Source organism: Platichthys flesus, chromosome 11 (assembly GCF_949316205.1).
Source record: "Platichthys flesus chromosome 11, fPlaFle2.1, whole genome shotgun sequence".
Lineage (NCBI taxonomy): Eukaryota > Metazoa > Chordata > Actinopteri > Pleuronectiformes > Pleuronectidae > Platichthys > Platichthys flesus.
In genome coordinates, this window is record NC_084955.1 from 13,183,889 (window position 1) to 13,200,191 (window position 16,303).

The 16,303-nt window shown below is 42.9% G+C and overlaps 3 protein-coding genes and 1 long non-coding RNA gene across 4 annotated transcripts; 2 read left to right on the forward strand and 2 right to left on the reverse strand.

Moving 5' to 3' along the window:
* Positions 1-818: 818 nt before the first annotated feature.
* Positions 819-6,629, reverse strand: zgc:66448 (uncharacterized protein LOC327401 homolog). The gene is made up of 2 exons (XM_062399742.1): positions 6,213-6,629; positions 819-5,931 (listed from the first exon to the last, which is right to left on the reverse strand). Exons 1-2 carry the CDS (start codon positions 6,613-6,615, stop codon positions 2,336-2,338), a joined length of 3,999 nt encoding a protein of 1,332 aa, XP_062255726.1. The 5' UTR covers positions 6,616-6,629; the 3' UTR covers positions 819-2,335.
* Positions 6,630-6,936: 307 nt separating this feature from the next.
* si:ch211-261d7.3 (PAX-interacting protein 1) lies at positions 6,937-10,594 on the reverse strand. The gene is made up of 4 exons (XM_062399018.1): positions 10,505-10,594; positions 9,510-10,216; positions 8,788-9,213; positions 6,937-8,686 (listed from the first exon to the last, which is right to left on the reverse strand). The coding sequence occupies exons 2-4, from the start codon at positions 9,763-9,765 to the stop codon at positions 7,857-7,859; spliced, it is 1,512 nt and encodes a 503-aa protein (XP_062255002.1). The 5' UTR covers positions 9,766-10,216; positions 10,505-10,594; the 3' UTR covers positions 6,937-7,856.
* Positions 10,544-13,519, forward strand: LOC133964782 (uncharacterized). Its single transcript, XR_009923819.1, has 2 exons — positions 10,544-10,647; positions 10,907-13,519. It is a non-coding gene; the product is annotated as an uncharacterized LOC133964782 (long non-coding RNA).
* A 148-nt stretch (positions 13,520-13,667) lies between these two features.
* On the forward strand, positions 13,668-15,087 carry LOC133964780 (trypsin-3). Its single transcript, XM_062399021.1, has 5 exons — positions 13,668-13,827; positions 13,983-14,142; positions 14,243-14,496; positions 14,586-14,722; positions 14,820-15,087. The coding sequence occupies exons 1-5, from the start codon at positions 13,788-13,790 to the stop codon at positions 14,967-14,969; spliced, it is 741 nt and encodes a 246-aa protein (XP_062255005.1). The 5' UTR covers positions 13,668-13,787; the 3' UTR covers positions 14,970-15,087.
* The last annotated feature ends 1,216 nt before the right edge of the window (positions 15,088-16,303 follow it).

Here is a 16,303-nt window from a genome sequence, read left to right on the forward strand (position 1 = left end):
AGCCAAGATTGAACCGTTTCAGCTTGTTAACAGATGAAATACAAAACTCATTCCGTTTCAGTTTAGATAATATATTATATTTAAAAATAGTTATGGGATTATTACAAATTCTCACTAATTTTAAAACAAACATTTTAAAGGCGATTACTCGAGTTTCTAAATAGGCAAAAGCGTGAATATTTCTCATAATGCTTTGATTGTATTCCAATAAATCTCAGTTAAATAAGCTTTTTAAATGCTCTCTATAAATTAGCTTCACATTTTTCCTTTTGTTATTAACTGGAGGATGCCTATTACCATATGTGAATGGCAATGTCGATGTAAATTAGTCTTTCAGTCTATTCAAGTGCATTTCTATTTGGATGAATGTTGATTAATGTACACAGTCTTTTTTCAAAGATGTAAATTAGTCTTTCAGTCTTTTCAAGTGCATTTCTATTTGGATGAATGTTGATTAGTGTACACAGTCTTTTGTTCAAATAAAGAATAGATCTAAATCTACTGTAACCGAGAAGGTGAAAGCAGGTAATTACCTGGAGACCCGAGCTGAGAGGGAGCCCCTGACAACGGCTTACTAATACACAGCAACAACAATTTTGTGAGAAACTCCTTAAATCCTACAATAGGCGATGCAGAGGAGACTGCAACAACAACAGGGCCAAAAACCTGTTAATTAAAAAAAATGATACCAGAAATTAAATGTGAAAGTAAATCTCTCAGTATATGAAGACCATCCAAAGTTTGTCAGCCTGAATGATTGGTTTTTTAAATGTTAATCATGTTTCAGATTTGATTAACAAGCACTGCTCAACACAAAATTATAATATCAAAAGAAAGTTTTATTTATTATGTAGACATCGTGGGAAATTTCTATTTCTTTCCATGCCAAAACAGTGGATAGAGGTAGAAGGGCACATGTTTTCTATGTTAAGACGCTGAATGTGAAAACGCACAGAAACAGTTCTTCTTTCTTTACAAATGGACCTTGTGTTTATTTTACAGTAATAATGAAGATTTTCAGTCACTTATAGTGCAACCAGAGCTACTCAGATATCCAGTTTGATAGTGGAGATGGGATACTGTACTGATCTAAATCTACAGGTGTGTAATGAAATTATTTAGTATTCACAAATCATACATTGTATTGTATTCAGTGGAGTGGACTTCAATGTTTTTTACATTCCAATTTGAAATAGTAATTCTAGTAAGGTGCTAAACACTGTCAACCAGCATCAGTGTAAAATCCAATTATCATTTTTCAGTGATGATTATCAATTGCCCCAAAAAAGTGTTGACTTTGCATCGATTACAGCAAAACATCCATCTCAGATCCTTAATTTGTTGTTTGTCCTGCAACTGCAAAAAAGTATTTTGACAAAACATCACATAAATCCAAATCTAATTTATTACGGGATTCACCATTGAAACAATTCTGGACCGACAGATGTTTCTCCCTCTTTGCAAGAATTACTCTTAATAATTAAACTTTAATTTACAGGAAAATGCTCACTGTGAAATGACCTAAAGTTCAACAATCCCAAATTAGCTTTTTTTTAGATACTTTTTCTGTGAACAAATTATCACAATGAGAACTTTTCAAGATACTTGGACCCAGTCACCGGCCCTGTGAATACAAGTGCTTCCTCTCAGAATTATACTGTGTAGTCAGCTTTTGTTGTATATTCTGACACATGTGAGCACAACAACTCCCATTGCCCTGGCACTGCTCCGCCCCAAGAGCTAAAACTTGAGTTTCTTTGCAGTATCTTCAAAGATTTAGCTCTCTGTTTTGGGAGTGAGGTCACATTGTTGAGTCTACCTTAAGCACAAACTAGGCCTAGAATACCAGGACAGCAGACATGCAGACTGTACTCATAAAAGGCACACAGTAAACTGTACATGAAGAAACACAGTTCAAATGGTTCAGGACGTATGAGATATAAAAAAAAGTACTAATATTATCTAGATCTAACTGTCATTGACAATGAATGAAATGTAGATCACAGAACCTCATTAATCACCAACGCTCAGAAGTTATTCAAACCATTGAAATATTTGAATAACTTAGATAAAATTAAAAAAAAAAGAAAAGAAAAGCGAAAAAGATTTAATGACACATGTATACACCCTCTGTTTCAAACAGCCTAATGTGAAGCTGAACTACAGAATATAAAAAGGTGCATCAAATGTGCGAATGATATCATTGTTTTTGTCTCCAATGCCAATCCACTTACTTGTAAAGCGGCACAACTGAGGGTCAAATAAATGAGGTTCCAAAGATTAAAAATCATATATATATATACTTATATATAAAAGTCTTGGTAATGTAAAAATGTCAAATCTCTCCTTGTGCATGTTGCAAGTAATGCATTTGTAGATCCTGCTCTCGAGGGAGAGAGCACCCACATATCATGCACTGGAGAAGTCGTTTGTGAGGTTCTGTCCGAGGGGTGACTTGAGGTAGGGGCAGGGACTGTGGGATGTGGGGCCTCTCGCTCATAATTGGCTGTGATGTGAAAAAAATATTTGGGTGTTGAGGTCTTGGAAGTGCGATAGTGTGAAGAGGATGGGGGCCAGGCATAGCAAGAGGGAGGGGAGCAAGTGACTGCGTGAAAAAAGGCGAAGGCTGATTAATGATTATTTGAGTGCCTGTTACAATTGGTTGTTGTTGTAGCTCTGGTCCATTCCCTGGTTTGAGTTGCCTAGTGATCAGTGTTTGGGGACCAACAGCATTACTTTTGAAGCCCCATACTGAAGTCCCTATCCCCTGGCCAAAACGATGTGGGTCGTATTGAATGGAGATGGGAAGCTGCTGTGTCGCTGTCTGACTTTGTAAATTGGTCCAGCCAGATGACACCTGCTTCTGCGGCAGCTGACAATCTTGATTTACTAAGTTCTCAGTGGAATTTATAGTCTTTGGAATTCCTGGTGTTGTTTTTATGTCCCACAAGGTGCTACCTACTGCAAGAGAAACAGGAGTTGAAATTGGCACCACACTGCTTTGGTCTTTTTGAGCTGATGCACCTGCTAAGCCCGAGGCCCACGGCTTCCCCGGCTGGCTAACAGTCGACGGTATTAGTTGAAGATTACTCATATCCAACACTCTATTGTCCTCTTTTTTAGGAAGTGTGGAAGATATTTGTTGTGTTGCTCTCCAAATTAGCTCTTGACCAAGCTTAGTTGGAATGCTTTGTGAATTTGCAGAGGGTCTGATGCTCCACAGAGCCGCCCCATCGATGTAGGAGGGAATAGAGAAATCACGTTGCAGGGAGCTTGTGGAAGCTACCACTGTGGACATGGGTGCCATGCTCCATGTAATAGGTATGGGCTGCCTGTGCTGCTCTATCGCACTCACTGCTAGTGGACTGGATTTTTTTGGCACAGATGCCAGGTGCGAGCTGACAAAAGAAGCTGTGCTCTCTTTCACGTGTGATGACTCTAAGCTCTGAGCCGGTGCAGGGCCTGGCTGAGTTATCCTCTGCTGCAGACCTGCCTGCAGCGGGAGGTCAATCTGCGCTAGCCGTGGAGCTGTGTGTTGCTGCTGTGACAAAGGGACAGGCATGACTTCTCCACCATCCACCTTCCACTGCACCGGCTGAGATTGCAGCTCGGACATCCGCGGCTCCTTCATCTGCCTGCTTTGTAAATCAAAGTGCGACGTGACCATGGAAGACTGTGGCTGCCCTGCCCCTCTGTGCAACTCAGGGCCACTTAGTGCAGAAACTGGAATTTGAGTTGGCTGAAAATTAAGCATCCCTGAGCCTCCTAACGGTCTGGACCAGCCCAACATGGACCTCCCCCCTCTCCTCCCTCTGTTACCCCTTCCTCTCATCCTAGCACTAATCGCGAGAGAATTATACTGGCTGAAACCTTGGTGCTTACGAGTGTGAATTTTCTGGTGAACGAGCAGGCTACTAAACCAGGAGAAGGTTTTGTGACACTCATCGCAGCGATGAGGTCTCTCTCCTGTGTGTGTGTTCATGTGATCACGGAGGAGATAGGCCAACCCAAAGCTCTTATCACACTGGTGACACTTGTGAGGTTTGTCACCATTGTGCGACAGCATATGCTGCTGCAGCTGGGTCTCGTCGCTGTAGCCTTTGCGGCAGTTGGTGCAGCGGAATGGTTTCTCCTGATGCAGCTTTTGATGGGTTCTCATGTTCTGCAGGAAGGCAAAGTCCTTCCCACAGTCGGGGCATTTGTATGGCTTTTGGCCAGTATGAATGATGACATGCTGCTGCAAGTAGCTACTGAATCTAAAGCTTTTACCACATACTTTGCACTGGTACGGCTTGTCCTTGGTATGTATGCGCATATGCAGTTCTAACACTGAGCGATGGCGGAACGCTTTTCCACACTCAGGACATTTGTGTGTCTCAACAACTATTCCATCGCCTCTCCATTTTACCCGCACATTATCACCACTTTGCAGATTTAATTTCTTTTTATATGGTGTGGGCACCTTTTTAAAATATGCTACCAACTTGTGGACACTTAACAGGTGTATCTTTAAACTGGATTCATCACGATAAACACAGGGGCAGTGTGGACACGTGTGTCCTTTTTCCCAGTGCTTGTTAATGTCCTTTGGGGGTTTGGGTATTCTGTCTAGCGTTTCATACTCGGCCTCGTGAATGAGCATGTGGGCTCTCAGGTTAGCTGGTGAGCTGTAGCCCTCCGGACAGAGAGGGCACCTGAATGTGCGTTTTGTTTCTTCACTTTGGTGTGAATTCTCTTTTCCTACGCCCTTAACTTCCTCCTGTACTGGCACTGGCATCGGCTTGCAGGGCTGCTCAATGGGGGAGTTGGTTTCACGCAGTCTATGCTGGCGGCAGTGTGCCTTCATGTTCTGGGCGAAGGCAAATGTTTTACCACATTCAGGGCAGCGGAAGGGCTTCTGGCCCGTGTGAAGATACTGATGCTGATGGAGGAGGCTACTATACTTGAAGGTCTTGCCACAGATGGTGCACAGGTGAGAGCTTGCGCTGTCCGTGTGCTTGCGACGGTGGTCTTCCATGACAGAGTAGTGTTTGAAAACCAGGCCGCACTCTGGGCATTCATAGGGCTTGAGGGCGGTGTGACATCGTTGATGATAGCGCAGGTCGGCGGAGTTTGGAAAGGTCTTATTGCACTCTTGGCACGTAAACATGCTCTCCCGGGAGTGGGTCTTCATGTGCTTTGTGATGGACATCCTAAACTGGAAATCTTGGCGGCACAGGGGGCAGTGGTAAGGCTTCTCGGCTGTATTGCTGCAGCTGTGGTCCCTCAGCTTATTCACTGTGGTGAAGATCCTTCGACATTCTGCACATTGAACACTACCCTCCTCCTTCGTTTGCACCTCCTTCTTTGGAGTAACAAGTTCCTCCTCCTTCTCTTTGTGTTCAGTTTTGTGTTTGATGAGGCTGCTGCGGTGCTGAAAGGTAAGGCCGCATTCTTTACAGGTGAGGGGCGTGAGCTCGTCCGCGTGCGCATGAAAGTGGCGGTGAAGGTTGAAAGTCTCGCGGCGGCTAAACCTCATGCCGCACTCCTTACACACCAGACGGCACTTTTTCTGCTTGGCTGCCAGGTCAGGGTCCTCCCCTCGGTCTGGCTCCTCCTCGTCCTCAACCACCTCCTCCGTCCCGTCTGCGTCTCCTAACGGCTCCTCAGGCACTTCCTTCTCTGTGCTCCTCTCAGAGCTCTGCACCACAGGCACTTCCTTCTCTGGGCTCCTCTCAGAGTTCTGCACCACAGGCACTTCCTTCTTTGTGCTCTTCTGTGAGTTCTGCTCCTCAGGAACCTTCTCTGTGCTCCTCTGCTCCTCAGGCAACATCTCTGTGCTCCTCTGTGGGTTCTCCTCCTCAGGCACCTCCTTCGGATCAGCGGCTACAGTACCATCAACATGTGCATCCTGCTGCACCATATCAGCCCTTTCTGTAACATTACTGGGGTCTGGAAGAGGAAAAGAAATTCATCATAATAATAATAACTAATAACAAACAAACATATGCATGAATGTCAATCTTGATAACCAAACATAGTGCGTGCAGCTACCACATGTATCCCCCATAAGTACAGATATCACTGCAGGATGCTAGAGCTAGCAGGGGTTTGTTATGGTAAGTAACGTTAGCAGTGTAGACAGGGTGTAATGCACCTTGAGTGGGGGCTACATCCCAGGTTAGCCGGAAAGCTAAAGCTAATAGTAAAATACATTATCAACGTTAGCATACCACTCTTATCATTTTCCTCCTTGTGTGAGTGCGCCTCCTCTTCCTCCTGCTCCTCGCCGTCCTCGTTTTCTGACCAGTCGAAAGCCCGCTGCTTGCTCCCCGCAACCTCGGCCATTTTTCCGGCCGTCTTCTGGTCCTCCAGTGAATTACATGTCGTTTCGTCTGCTCCAGCACCGGACTCGTCACTAACCTCCGAATGGCTGGCGACACCGCCGCCGTCCTGGCCCGCACCGACTCTCCGCTCATCGTCGCGGCTCTCGGTGCTTTCGCTCCGTGTGGGTTCGTCTTTCTGCTTCAGGCTGCGTCCGCGCTCCGCCGCCTCGCTCCTCTCCGAACACGTCTCCACATCCTCCGCAAGGCATTTCTGTCGTGTGGGAGACTCCGACGGGTCTACAGCAGCCATGTTTCACCCATGCACCCCCTCGTCCAGAGCACACAGATCATGCTAGATGCTAACCAGCCGAACAAGGAAGCAAACTTCCGGTCGAGACTTTCAAAATAAGACCGTCTCCACTGACAGTTGGCTGCAGTTCATTATTTCAAAAAATATAATTGGACACATAAAGTGATTGTTTCCTTTTCTGCTTCTGCTGTGATTTTGTTGTTTAACACACCAAACACCTTCCTCACATTAATGAGTCAAACATACTTCAACTTTTCAGCCCAACCACTAACAATACTTTGTTTTACATGATCAATGACAAATCCACAAGTCAGGTGTTGATTTATTTGCAGTCAGTTTCTGACTTTAATTAAATTTGAGTTACATTTCATCAGAACATTTGCTATCTACAAAATATAGCTTGTGCAAAACTATGTAGATGGCCATATATTGTTAGCAACAATCTAGAAACACATCCATCATACTGCATGCAAGGTTATAATAATAAATAGCCCCTACATACATGTGTATGCTTTTAAAGTCCACTAGAAACATATGAAGGTTAGTCTTAAGCCTACTGGAAGGTTTGACTTCTGATGGGTTTTGTTTTTCTTATCAGCCAATCTGTCATTTATTTATGTAGTATTTGTGTCTCAAAACGCACTGAACAGAACACATTCTAACTTTATTGTCCAACCAAAGCTGGAAAAGTATGTATCATGAAACTGTTAAAGAAGCACAAGCATACATTATCAGGTCATTACAACAGCTGTATAACTACAATATATGGTAACAACTGCAGATTACAAGTACTTTATGACAACGCAGTTAGTGTATCAGGAGAGTTGAGACAGTACTGAACCAGTAAGAGCATCATGAGCTTTACAGCACTTCTGCAAATCATGTACAGGGACATGCATATTAAACAGCACCTACATTATGTTGTTCTCAGAAAATTGAATGTCATTAGTGAGGCTGTCACTCCACAGAAGTCTTTCAGCACATGTTCATATGTAAGAGGAACCAAGATAATGTTAAGGCCATACCATTATCTTGTATGTAAATTCATTTTCTGTCTAAGTCCTTCATAGACAAACGTAAGTGCAAGATGAATCACTGGTTTGGAGCAGGCAGTAAAACTCCAAACAACTCAGTTCATTTTTACAGAAATACTGTCAGTAGAAAAAGAGCATACCTTCTTGTCACATTTTGAAATTCCAAATAAGCTTAATGTGCACTTTGAATTATTAAGTACTTTGCTCTCAACGTCGTCTTCTGCGTCTGTGATCGACTGCTCTCCCTCGCCGCGGCCTCTGCACACTCGCGTTTGTTGGTGGATCAGAAGGAAAAGTGCCACGTATGTCAGGGGACGATGGAGCAGGTGCCACCACTAACGCTGGCTGACTATTTGGATGCTGGGTGACCTGCGGTTGCGGCTGTATTTGTGTTTGTGGCTGTACATGTGACTGCTGTGGTGTTTCAACACGCAGCTGCTGTTGTGGTTCTATAGGTTCCAGCTGCTGCAGAGCTGGCTGTGCCTGTAAGTGCTGTTGCAATGTTTGTGATTGATGCACTTGTTGTACCCGATGTTGCTGTGGTTGTTGCTGGGCCTCAAGCACACCTAGCAGCCTTTGTAAGAGGACATTGTTTTGTTGTAGACTGACTGTTAATGCCTCTTGTGAAGCAACAAGTGTTCTCATGTCCTCTCTGAAACCTTCCCCAAAATCCTGCAGACTCTTTTCAACCCTATTTCCCAGTTGCATTGCTGCTTCCCCTAATCCTCGCAGCTCATCTTCCAGCCAGGAGGTGCGTGGAGGGGCTTCAAGAGGACCCTGCTGGGCTCCAAGCGATGGCTGAGGACTACTGGGTTGAGGGCTGCCATTGAGGAAAGGAGCACTGTAGAGTGGTGACGGAGGCAGCCATCGTTCGGATGGAGGGGGTGGCCCAATGCCTAGTCCCAGTCCTAATCCCAATTTGTCCTCCATGCTGTTCTCTACTGCTTCACATTCAGGCTCTCCCATGTCTCTCTCACGTTCTTGATTTTCCTCGTCTTTTTCTAAACCATCTCTCTCTGATCCTTCCATTCCTACACCTGGAAAAAACATTTCATTGGACAGAAGCAGAGTGGATATTAGTTGCATCTATAGACTCTACTAAGCCATTCAATTGAGTAATTAGGAAATGTATTTTTACCTGTATCTGAGTCAGGGAAACATGGGAAACTGGGCTTTGGTCGGGTGTTTTGCTTTTGTCTGGCTTGCTGAACTCTGGAGCTTTGCTGCGAAGGACGTCCAAGCATTGAGGCCCCTCTGCTGGATGGCAAGTAACAGGTTCGGTGCCTGGCATCTGCCAGCCTACCACCATTCCGCCTCTTTAAGTCATCCCAGCGCTTCTTCACCTCACGGAGAGTACGCGGGACTCTGGATACAGCATTGACTCTCTCCAGGATTCCTGCCCAGATGCGCTCTCGCTCCCGCCGCCGGAGCCGCCCCGCAGGACCAAAGAGCTCTCCCTCACACCGAGTGACTTCTGACACCAACACCTCCAGCTCCGCTCCACTGAAACGACTCTTTCTTTTCCCAGAGCCACCAGCAGCCAGTGCAGCGGACATAGCCCTGTCTGTAGATAAATGGGTAACAAAACAGCCCAAAGGGAGCGGAAAATACAAAGTGAGGCTGAACCATGTCTGGAAGAGAAATTACAACTACATTTGACAAGCCATGGACCACTAAGATATGTATCTATTTATCTTATAGTCTTCCTTGAGGGATTATAGTGGGCTTCTGCAAACCTCTGTTAAATAAAGTGTTTATATTATATACACTATTCTCATTTGCATCCACATCCCAAAAATAAACAAGGTAAATAGCTGATGCTGGTTTCCCATAATATTCTGAATCCAATTCAGTTCTTACTTTGCTCGATGGATAAGAGGTCGTCTGAGGACATGCCAGGTGCCATGATGTTCGGATGCACCACTACCACGTTGAACGGGAGCCCCCCAGGTAATCCAGTGCTCTGGTCACAGCTGCCCTCCGAGTCGTCATCCTCCCTGGGGAAGCCGTTTTCTGAGCCTCCCCCTCCAAAGGGTCCCTCTGGAGACTCCACTTTGATGTGCATGGGAGGTGATTGCTCGTACAGCAGCCCCCCCTCCTCGTAGTACTCAGTCATGGGTCAGACCTGATTTACAGCAGAACTGACTGGTGGGCCAATCCTGATTGGGACAGCTGCCTCCCCATCCACACGAGTTCAAGGTCTAACTGAGCCCGCTGCTGGAGACATGGCTCTACAGTGTACAGCATCAAACTGTTATGGGCCGTGACTGCTTATGATGAGCGAAGTATCTGTTAATGTTTTCTAAAACTTTTCTTCATGTGAATCAAGTCATGGCTGCAGCTCAGAGGGAGGTTCAGTCATGTAGTGTATGACTGGAGCAGTGAGTCCTCTGGCAAGCTGCAGCCACTTTAATCCCTTTCAGTCATCTTCACGTATGCGGCTGTGCAACTGAAAACATCTGCACACCGAGTTTTAAAAGCACCTGGGGCGGGCTGGCGAGCTACATCTCCCCGAGCAGCTGTTTGACAGTGAGAAGCATCATCCAGGCAGAGCATCGCCTCCAGAGCTGAAATGCAACAACAAAACATAACACTGCTTACAAGCGCGTCGCATTGTCACACAGCCGCGTTCGCATTGCTCGGCGACGCGGGCTTCTCTATTCTGTCGCATCGATGCGCATTTTCGTCTGCACCACGTCCGCAACGGTTGCGCATTCCGCATACGTTAGGTGCTGATCTTGCAATGGAGCTAGCCGTTAGCTGTTAGCCTCGGATGAAGCGGCGGCTCTATGTGAGGTGTCAGCGTCAGCTGTGCGCAGCCGAAGGGAAAGCGGACACCGCTGTGTGTCTCTTACCTCGTGATAGCAGCACATGGGCGGCAAAACAACAGCCAAACACAGGCAGAGCAGCTGTTCGCCGAGCAGCCGATACACAAACCCACCACTGGCGCTTTGCGATGACGTCACCGAGGGGGGCCGCGCTCGGGACCAATCACAAGGTCAGACATGTTGAACAAATAAACTTAATGTGTGTTTTTGGTCTGAAATGAAGCGGTTTAATTTCATCTGTAAGTTTGAATGGATGAAACCGCAGCCTTTATTTACAGTGTCCCTTAAAAGACACTTTATTGTTGTACAGATCCCTGATGGACATGGAGAAGAAAACAGCTATATTGAAGCCTTATAATTATTAAAAGCCTCTTAACTATTATTCATTTTATTTATTGTTATATACATGATGTGCTCTGCTCTGTGTAGGGCCTAAAGAAGACACGATTTAAATGCCAGACGTTGTTGTAAATCTGTACATCAATAAAGAAGAAAAGGATTTGGAGCTGTGAACTCAAAGAAAGGATCTGACTAACACTGTTCACCTCAGATAAGTTCATTCCAGTTCACCTAGACAGTCAAAGCAGATCAGCTGAATATTGAGAATTTGCAATTAAGTATATCTGTTTCAGTATTTTGTGTCAATTTCCCTTCATAATCCACATTATTTTACATGACATCTTTCAGTAACTATCAGAAATGATCAGGAAAGTACCCAAGATTAAGATTTTATTGAGTTTGCGACAACAATAATCTAAAAAGCAGTAGGTTAGAGGCTACATTTTCATTGTGGCACATTGTCCTCAGAAGTAAAGACTTGTTAAAGTCTAATAGCACTGCAAATATACACTTGAACACAACAAATTATTTTTTGTCTGCGTCCCCTTCTCAGTATCTCTCTTCAGTATGTAATAAACAGGTAGTTATTTAAAGGTTAGTGTACACAACACATGTTCACCATACTGCTGTTTCCCAGGTTGGATAATGTTTAATCGTAGTACTCAGTGCATGGAAAAATCCTTGAAAGATAGAGTAAGAAAAAAGCTGAGGATTGCTGTATATTCACACACTGTATCTCCTCCTGTTGTGTTTAAGCTCTTTAGTTGCAGAATATAATCATGAAGTAATCATTCTCCTGACCCTGTTTGCTGCAGCTTGTAAGTTCGAGCATTTTTTAGAGTTCAAACTCTCTGTTTGTATGGAAGTTGCTGGTCCCATTGATGAGGATGAAAAGATTCAAATGTCATCTTCACTGTTTCTTCAGGTGGACGTATCAAACCTGAGGACACCTCTGCTCACCTCTTATTCTCTGGTGGCCCTGGTGTGACGGTTTGCTGCAGGGTGTGGTGTCCTGGGGCTACGGCTGTGCCCAGAGGAACAAGCCTGGAGTCTACACCAAGGTCTGCAACTACACCTCCTGGATCCGCAGCACCATGTCCTCCAACTAAAATCACTGAATCAGCTTTCACAATAAAACAAATGATCTACATGAACCTCACTCTACGTCAGTCCTTCCAAATATTTCCCAAATGAAGAGAATCAGCAGGAGGGGAAATAAGATAAATGTCAATCTTCTATAGTAAATAAATAAAAGATAAATCAGCCAGACGCCTGCATTAATATGAAAAAATATATAACCATATATGTAAAAAACAAATACAAGTGTCATAAAATAAAATACCTTTCGACAATATTAGAGATAAAACGAAAATTTGAACTAATGAATTAAAGTTGAAAGCATTCATATGTTTCTGCACATCAATAGATAACATTTGGAAAAAGCAGTGTTCAGTATTTGACAAATATTTATGGGTTCCCCAAAAACAATTATGGCATTGAACGGATTTTAAGTGAATGATTATTAAAAAATCCTTCATTTATAAATAATGATCAAATCAGCTAAAATATATAGGTAACAATTTAGGAGATCTCAGTCACGTTGGATATAAAAGATACAAATAATGTTCATCATACTTTGGATATTTACAACTAATTTTGTCTAGAGATACACATGTGTGTGCTTCACTTCACTAATGTAACTGAGGAGGATACTACTAAAGAATTTACTTTAGGATACATCTAACGATTATAAACAGGAAACATTAAAAAAAATCCAAAAAACATATCTTAGGGCAAGTATTGTTCCTACATAAAATATGGAACTTAATGTATCACACCTACAGTATTGATATATTTAGTAACAATGTGGGACAGAGTAGATTTTTATTACATTTGCAAGTGGGAATTTGTTTAAAAAAGAAGTTGGAGATTGTGTTGTTTTATGGTTTTTGGACAAAGTTGTTTTCTGTCAACGAGAAACATTCTGACGAATAATTTAAACCGGATGTACACCTTACAACCTAATAAAAACCTTCGGGTTTTCCTCCACATTGTGGAATCACATGCATGTTGATATGAGATGAACCAATGTAGGAATGTATGTACCCAATGTATGTACCCACAGTGTAGGAAGGAGAGGTTCCGCAGGTCCTTCATCCCGGCTGCAGTCAGGCTCTACAATACCAGCAACACCTGATAACGTTGTAGTCCCTGTCTATTATCTCTATCTCCACTAAACCCCTCACCATAGCTGTATTTGTATTTTTATTTTTCTTATTTATGTTTGTGTACAACACTTACCATCTATATTTATATCATGGTCACTTAAAATGGTTACATTGCAATATTTATATTTCCAGTATGCTATCTTGTAGTATTATTTATATTATGGTCACTTACTTCTTAATTATTTTTAATTATTTTCTGTATCATGGTCACTACTGTTGCATATTTTTGTTTTCATTACAATAACACTTAACATCATTCCACTTTATCCCCAGCACCTGCTTTTGCACAGTGTCTGTTTTGCAGGTTTTTTGTTTCTGTACACTTATTATGTGTAGTTTTAGTAGTGTACATATTGTGATCTTTTTCTTTTTTTTTTATTGTGCTTCGGCACTGTTACTTTAATTCTGTTTTTCTATCATTGCTGTAACAAGTGAATTTCCCCATTGTGTGGATAAATAAAGAAATCTAATCTAATCTAGTTGAATCTACTGCAAAATAATAATTTGAATTTTTAATTTAATTTAATTTTTTAATTCACCGTTAACAGAGTGTATATGACTGGTGGTGGGACTAAAGCACACAATGTCAATATGCTGGCGCTCGTCCTCCAGATGTGTTTTCACACAGGTTGGTGAAAATGGAAATACGTGTCCTTGGCCAAAGTGATATCAGAGGGACAGAGTGGGTATAAAAGCTGCTGCAGTGGAGCTGAGCTGACACCGAGGCTCAAACTGACTCCATCATGAAGACTTTCATTCTTCTGGCTCTGTGCGCTGCAGCATGTGAGTATGAAAACTTAACAAGTCTTACTTTTTAAATTACCTTTTAAAGTGTGTTTGGCAACATTCTGACAAGTTGATGACTGATAAGTATTCACTAGAGATTTCTTTGTAAATTGCTGTTGTGGAAAACCTGAACTCTGTTATTCTGTTGTCAGATGCTGCCCCCATTGATGAGGATGACAAGATTGTTGGAGGCTACGAGTGCAGAAAGAACGCGTTGCCCTACCAGGTCTCTCTGAACTCTGGCTACCACTTCTGTGGAGGCTCCCTGATCTCCAGCACCTGGGTGGTGTCTGCTGCTCACTGCTACAAGTCGTAAGTGTGGACAATTACATTCAAAACCACTTGATTAACTGTAATAACTGTTTCTCAAAACACATGACTTACACTTTTTTACCCATGTGCTCTCTGTCAGCCGTGTCCAGGTGCGTCTTGGTGAGCACAACATTGCTGTCAACGAGGGCACCGAGCAGTTCATCAACTCGGCTAAGGTCATCCGTCATCCCAGCTACAACAGTGGCAACTTGAACAATGACATCATGCTGATCAAGCTGAGCACGCCCGCCACCCTGAACAGCAAAGTCGGCTCCGTGTCCCTGCCCTCCACCTGTGCAAGCGCTGGCACCCGCTGTCTGATCTCTGGATGGGGCAACCTGAGCGGCTCTGGAAGTCAGTGAAACACTGCAGACACAACAGGAAAGATTTTAGGTACATGAAGGTGTAGAAGTATTTACTTATACTTGCCTTTTCTATTCCAGGCAACTACCCTGATCGCCTGATGTGTCTGGATGCCCCCATCCTGAGCGACAGCAGCTGCAAGAACGCCTACCCTGGACAGATCACCTCCAACATGTTCTGTGCTGGATTCCTCGAGGGAGGCAAGGACTCCTGCCAGGTACCAGCTAAAGTCATCTTCAATGTTTCTTCAGGTGGATGTAACAAACCTGAGGACCCCTCTGCTCACGTCTTGTTCTCTGTCTGTGTCCTATCAGGGAGACTCCGGTGGCCCCGTGGTGTGCAACGGTGAGCTGCAGGGTGTGGTGTCCTGGGGCTACGGCTGTGCCCAGAGGAACAAGCCTGGAGTCTACGCCAAGGTCTGCAACTACAGCTCCTGGATCCGCAGCACCATGTCCTCCAACTAAACAAAGTCCTGCATTACAATGGATGAAAACAGTTTATAATAATAACATGTGACCAATAGAGCCAGAGTCACAGTGTAAATATTCTGAAGTGATGTGTAATAAAAATATATAAAAAACACACTTGCTTGACTTTTCAAACAGTAAAGAGTGTTTAGAAAGCTACAGGTCACTGAGCATAAATAACTTCCAGCATTTGCAAACACAAACTTTGATGAAGCTAAAGATTCTGCAGTGGAATGTTTTCATTAAATATCCACGTGGCGTTCCTATCAAGTTCTGCAGTACAAATAACACCAGTGATATCTGTGTCAAAGTCTGTATGTTTGTCATTTATGACTGTGGTTCTGTTGGTGGAGACTCAGAACACGTGAAAATGTTCAACATATTAAATCATTCAGGTCATAAAATGACTTTTTATTAGAAAACACTTAAGTAACTGAAGTTACTACAAAGCTCTATATTAATGCCTGAGCACAAGTCCCTCCAAGTCTGTTATATCGGCAGACCAATTCCAAATTAATGATCCTTCTGTTTTTATGTATGAAATTAAATAATTTCAATGATATAAATACGAATATAATTCTTATTGAAATGATTGATAAGGATACTATTGAGATGGCTGTCAGAGGATTCTATCATGTTTCTTTTCACGGCTCCGCAATCATTGTTTTTTAATCCTAACTGATGAAAATTAACAGCACAATAACAATGTTATGGAAAGTGTGAATTGTTTATGGAAAGTGTGTATTATCTTAGAATAATTAATGCTGTAAAGCCAAATCGATATCAAATAATTAATAAAAAAATTCATGTCAGTCACGTTGGGTATAAAAGATATAAATACTGTTCATCATACTTTGGATATTTACAACTAATTTTGTCTAGAGATACACGTGTGTGCTTCACTTCACTAATGTGACCGAGGAGGATACTACTAAAGACTTTACTTTAGGATACATCTAACGATTATAAACAGGAAAATTACAAAAAAATCCACAAAACATATATTAGGGCAAGTATTGTTCCTACACAAAATATGGAACTAAATGTATCACACCTACAGTATTGATATATTTAGTAATAATGTGGGATAGAGTAGACACTTTAAACTTGTTGATACTTTAATATTTAGTTCATCTTCAGTAAATTATCTTTGGCGACCTCGCAACTCCATCTCTGGACTTTGTTCACTAAGAGCTTTCGCTTGCTTCATCACACAGAGTGAAGAAATCAGTTATATAGGATTGGTACGCACTCTCAATAAACCTGAAAAACCCTTTATAAAGATATCCTGTCTGGGAGATGGGTTGGTCGGGGTGTGTATTTGATTCCCC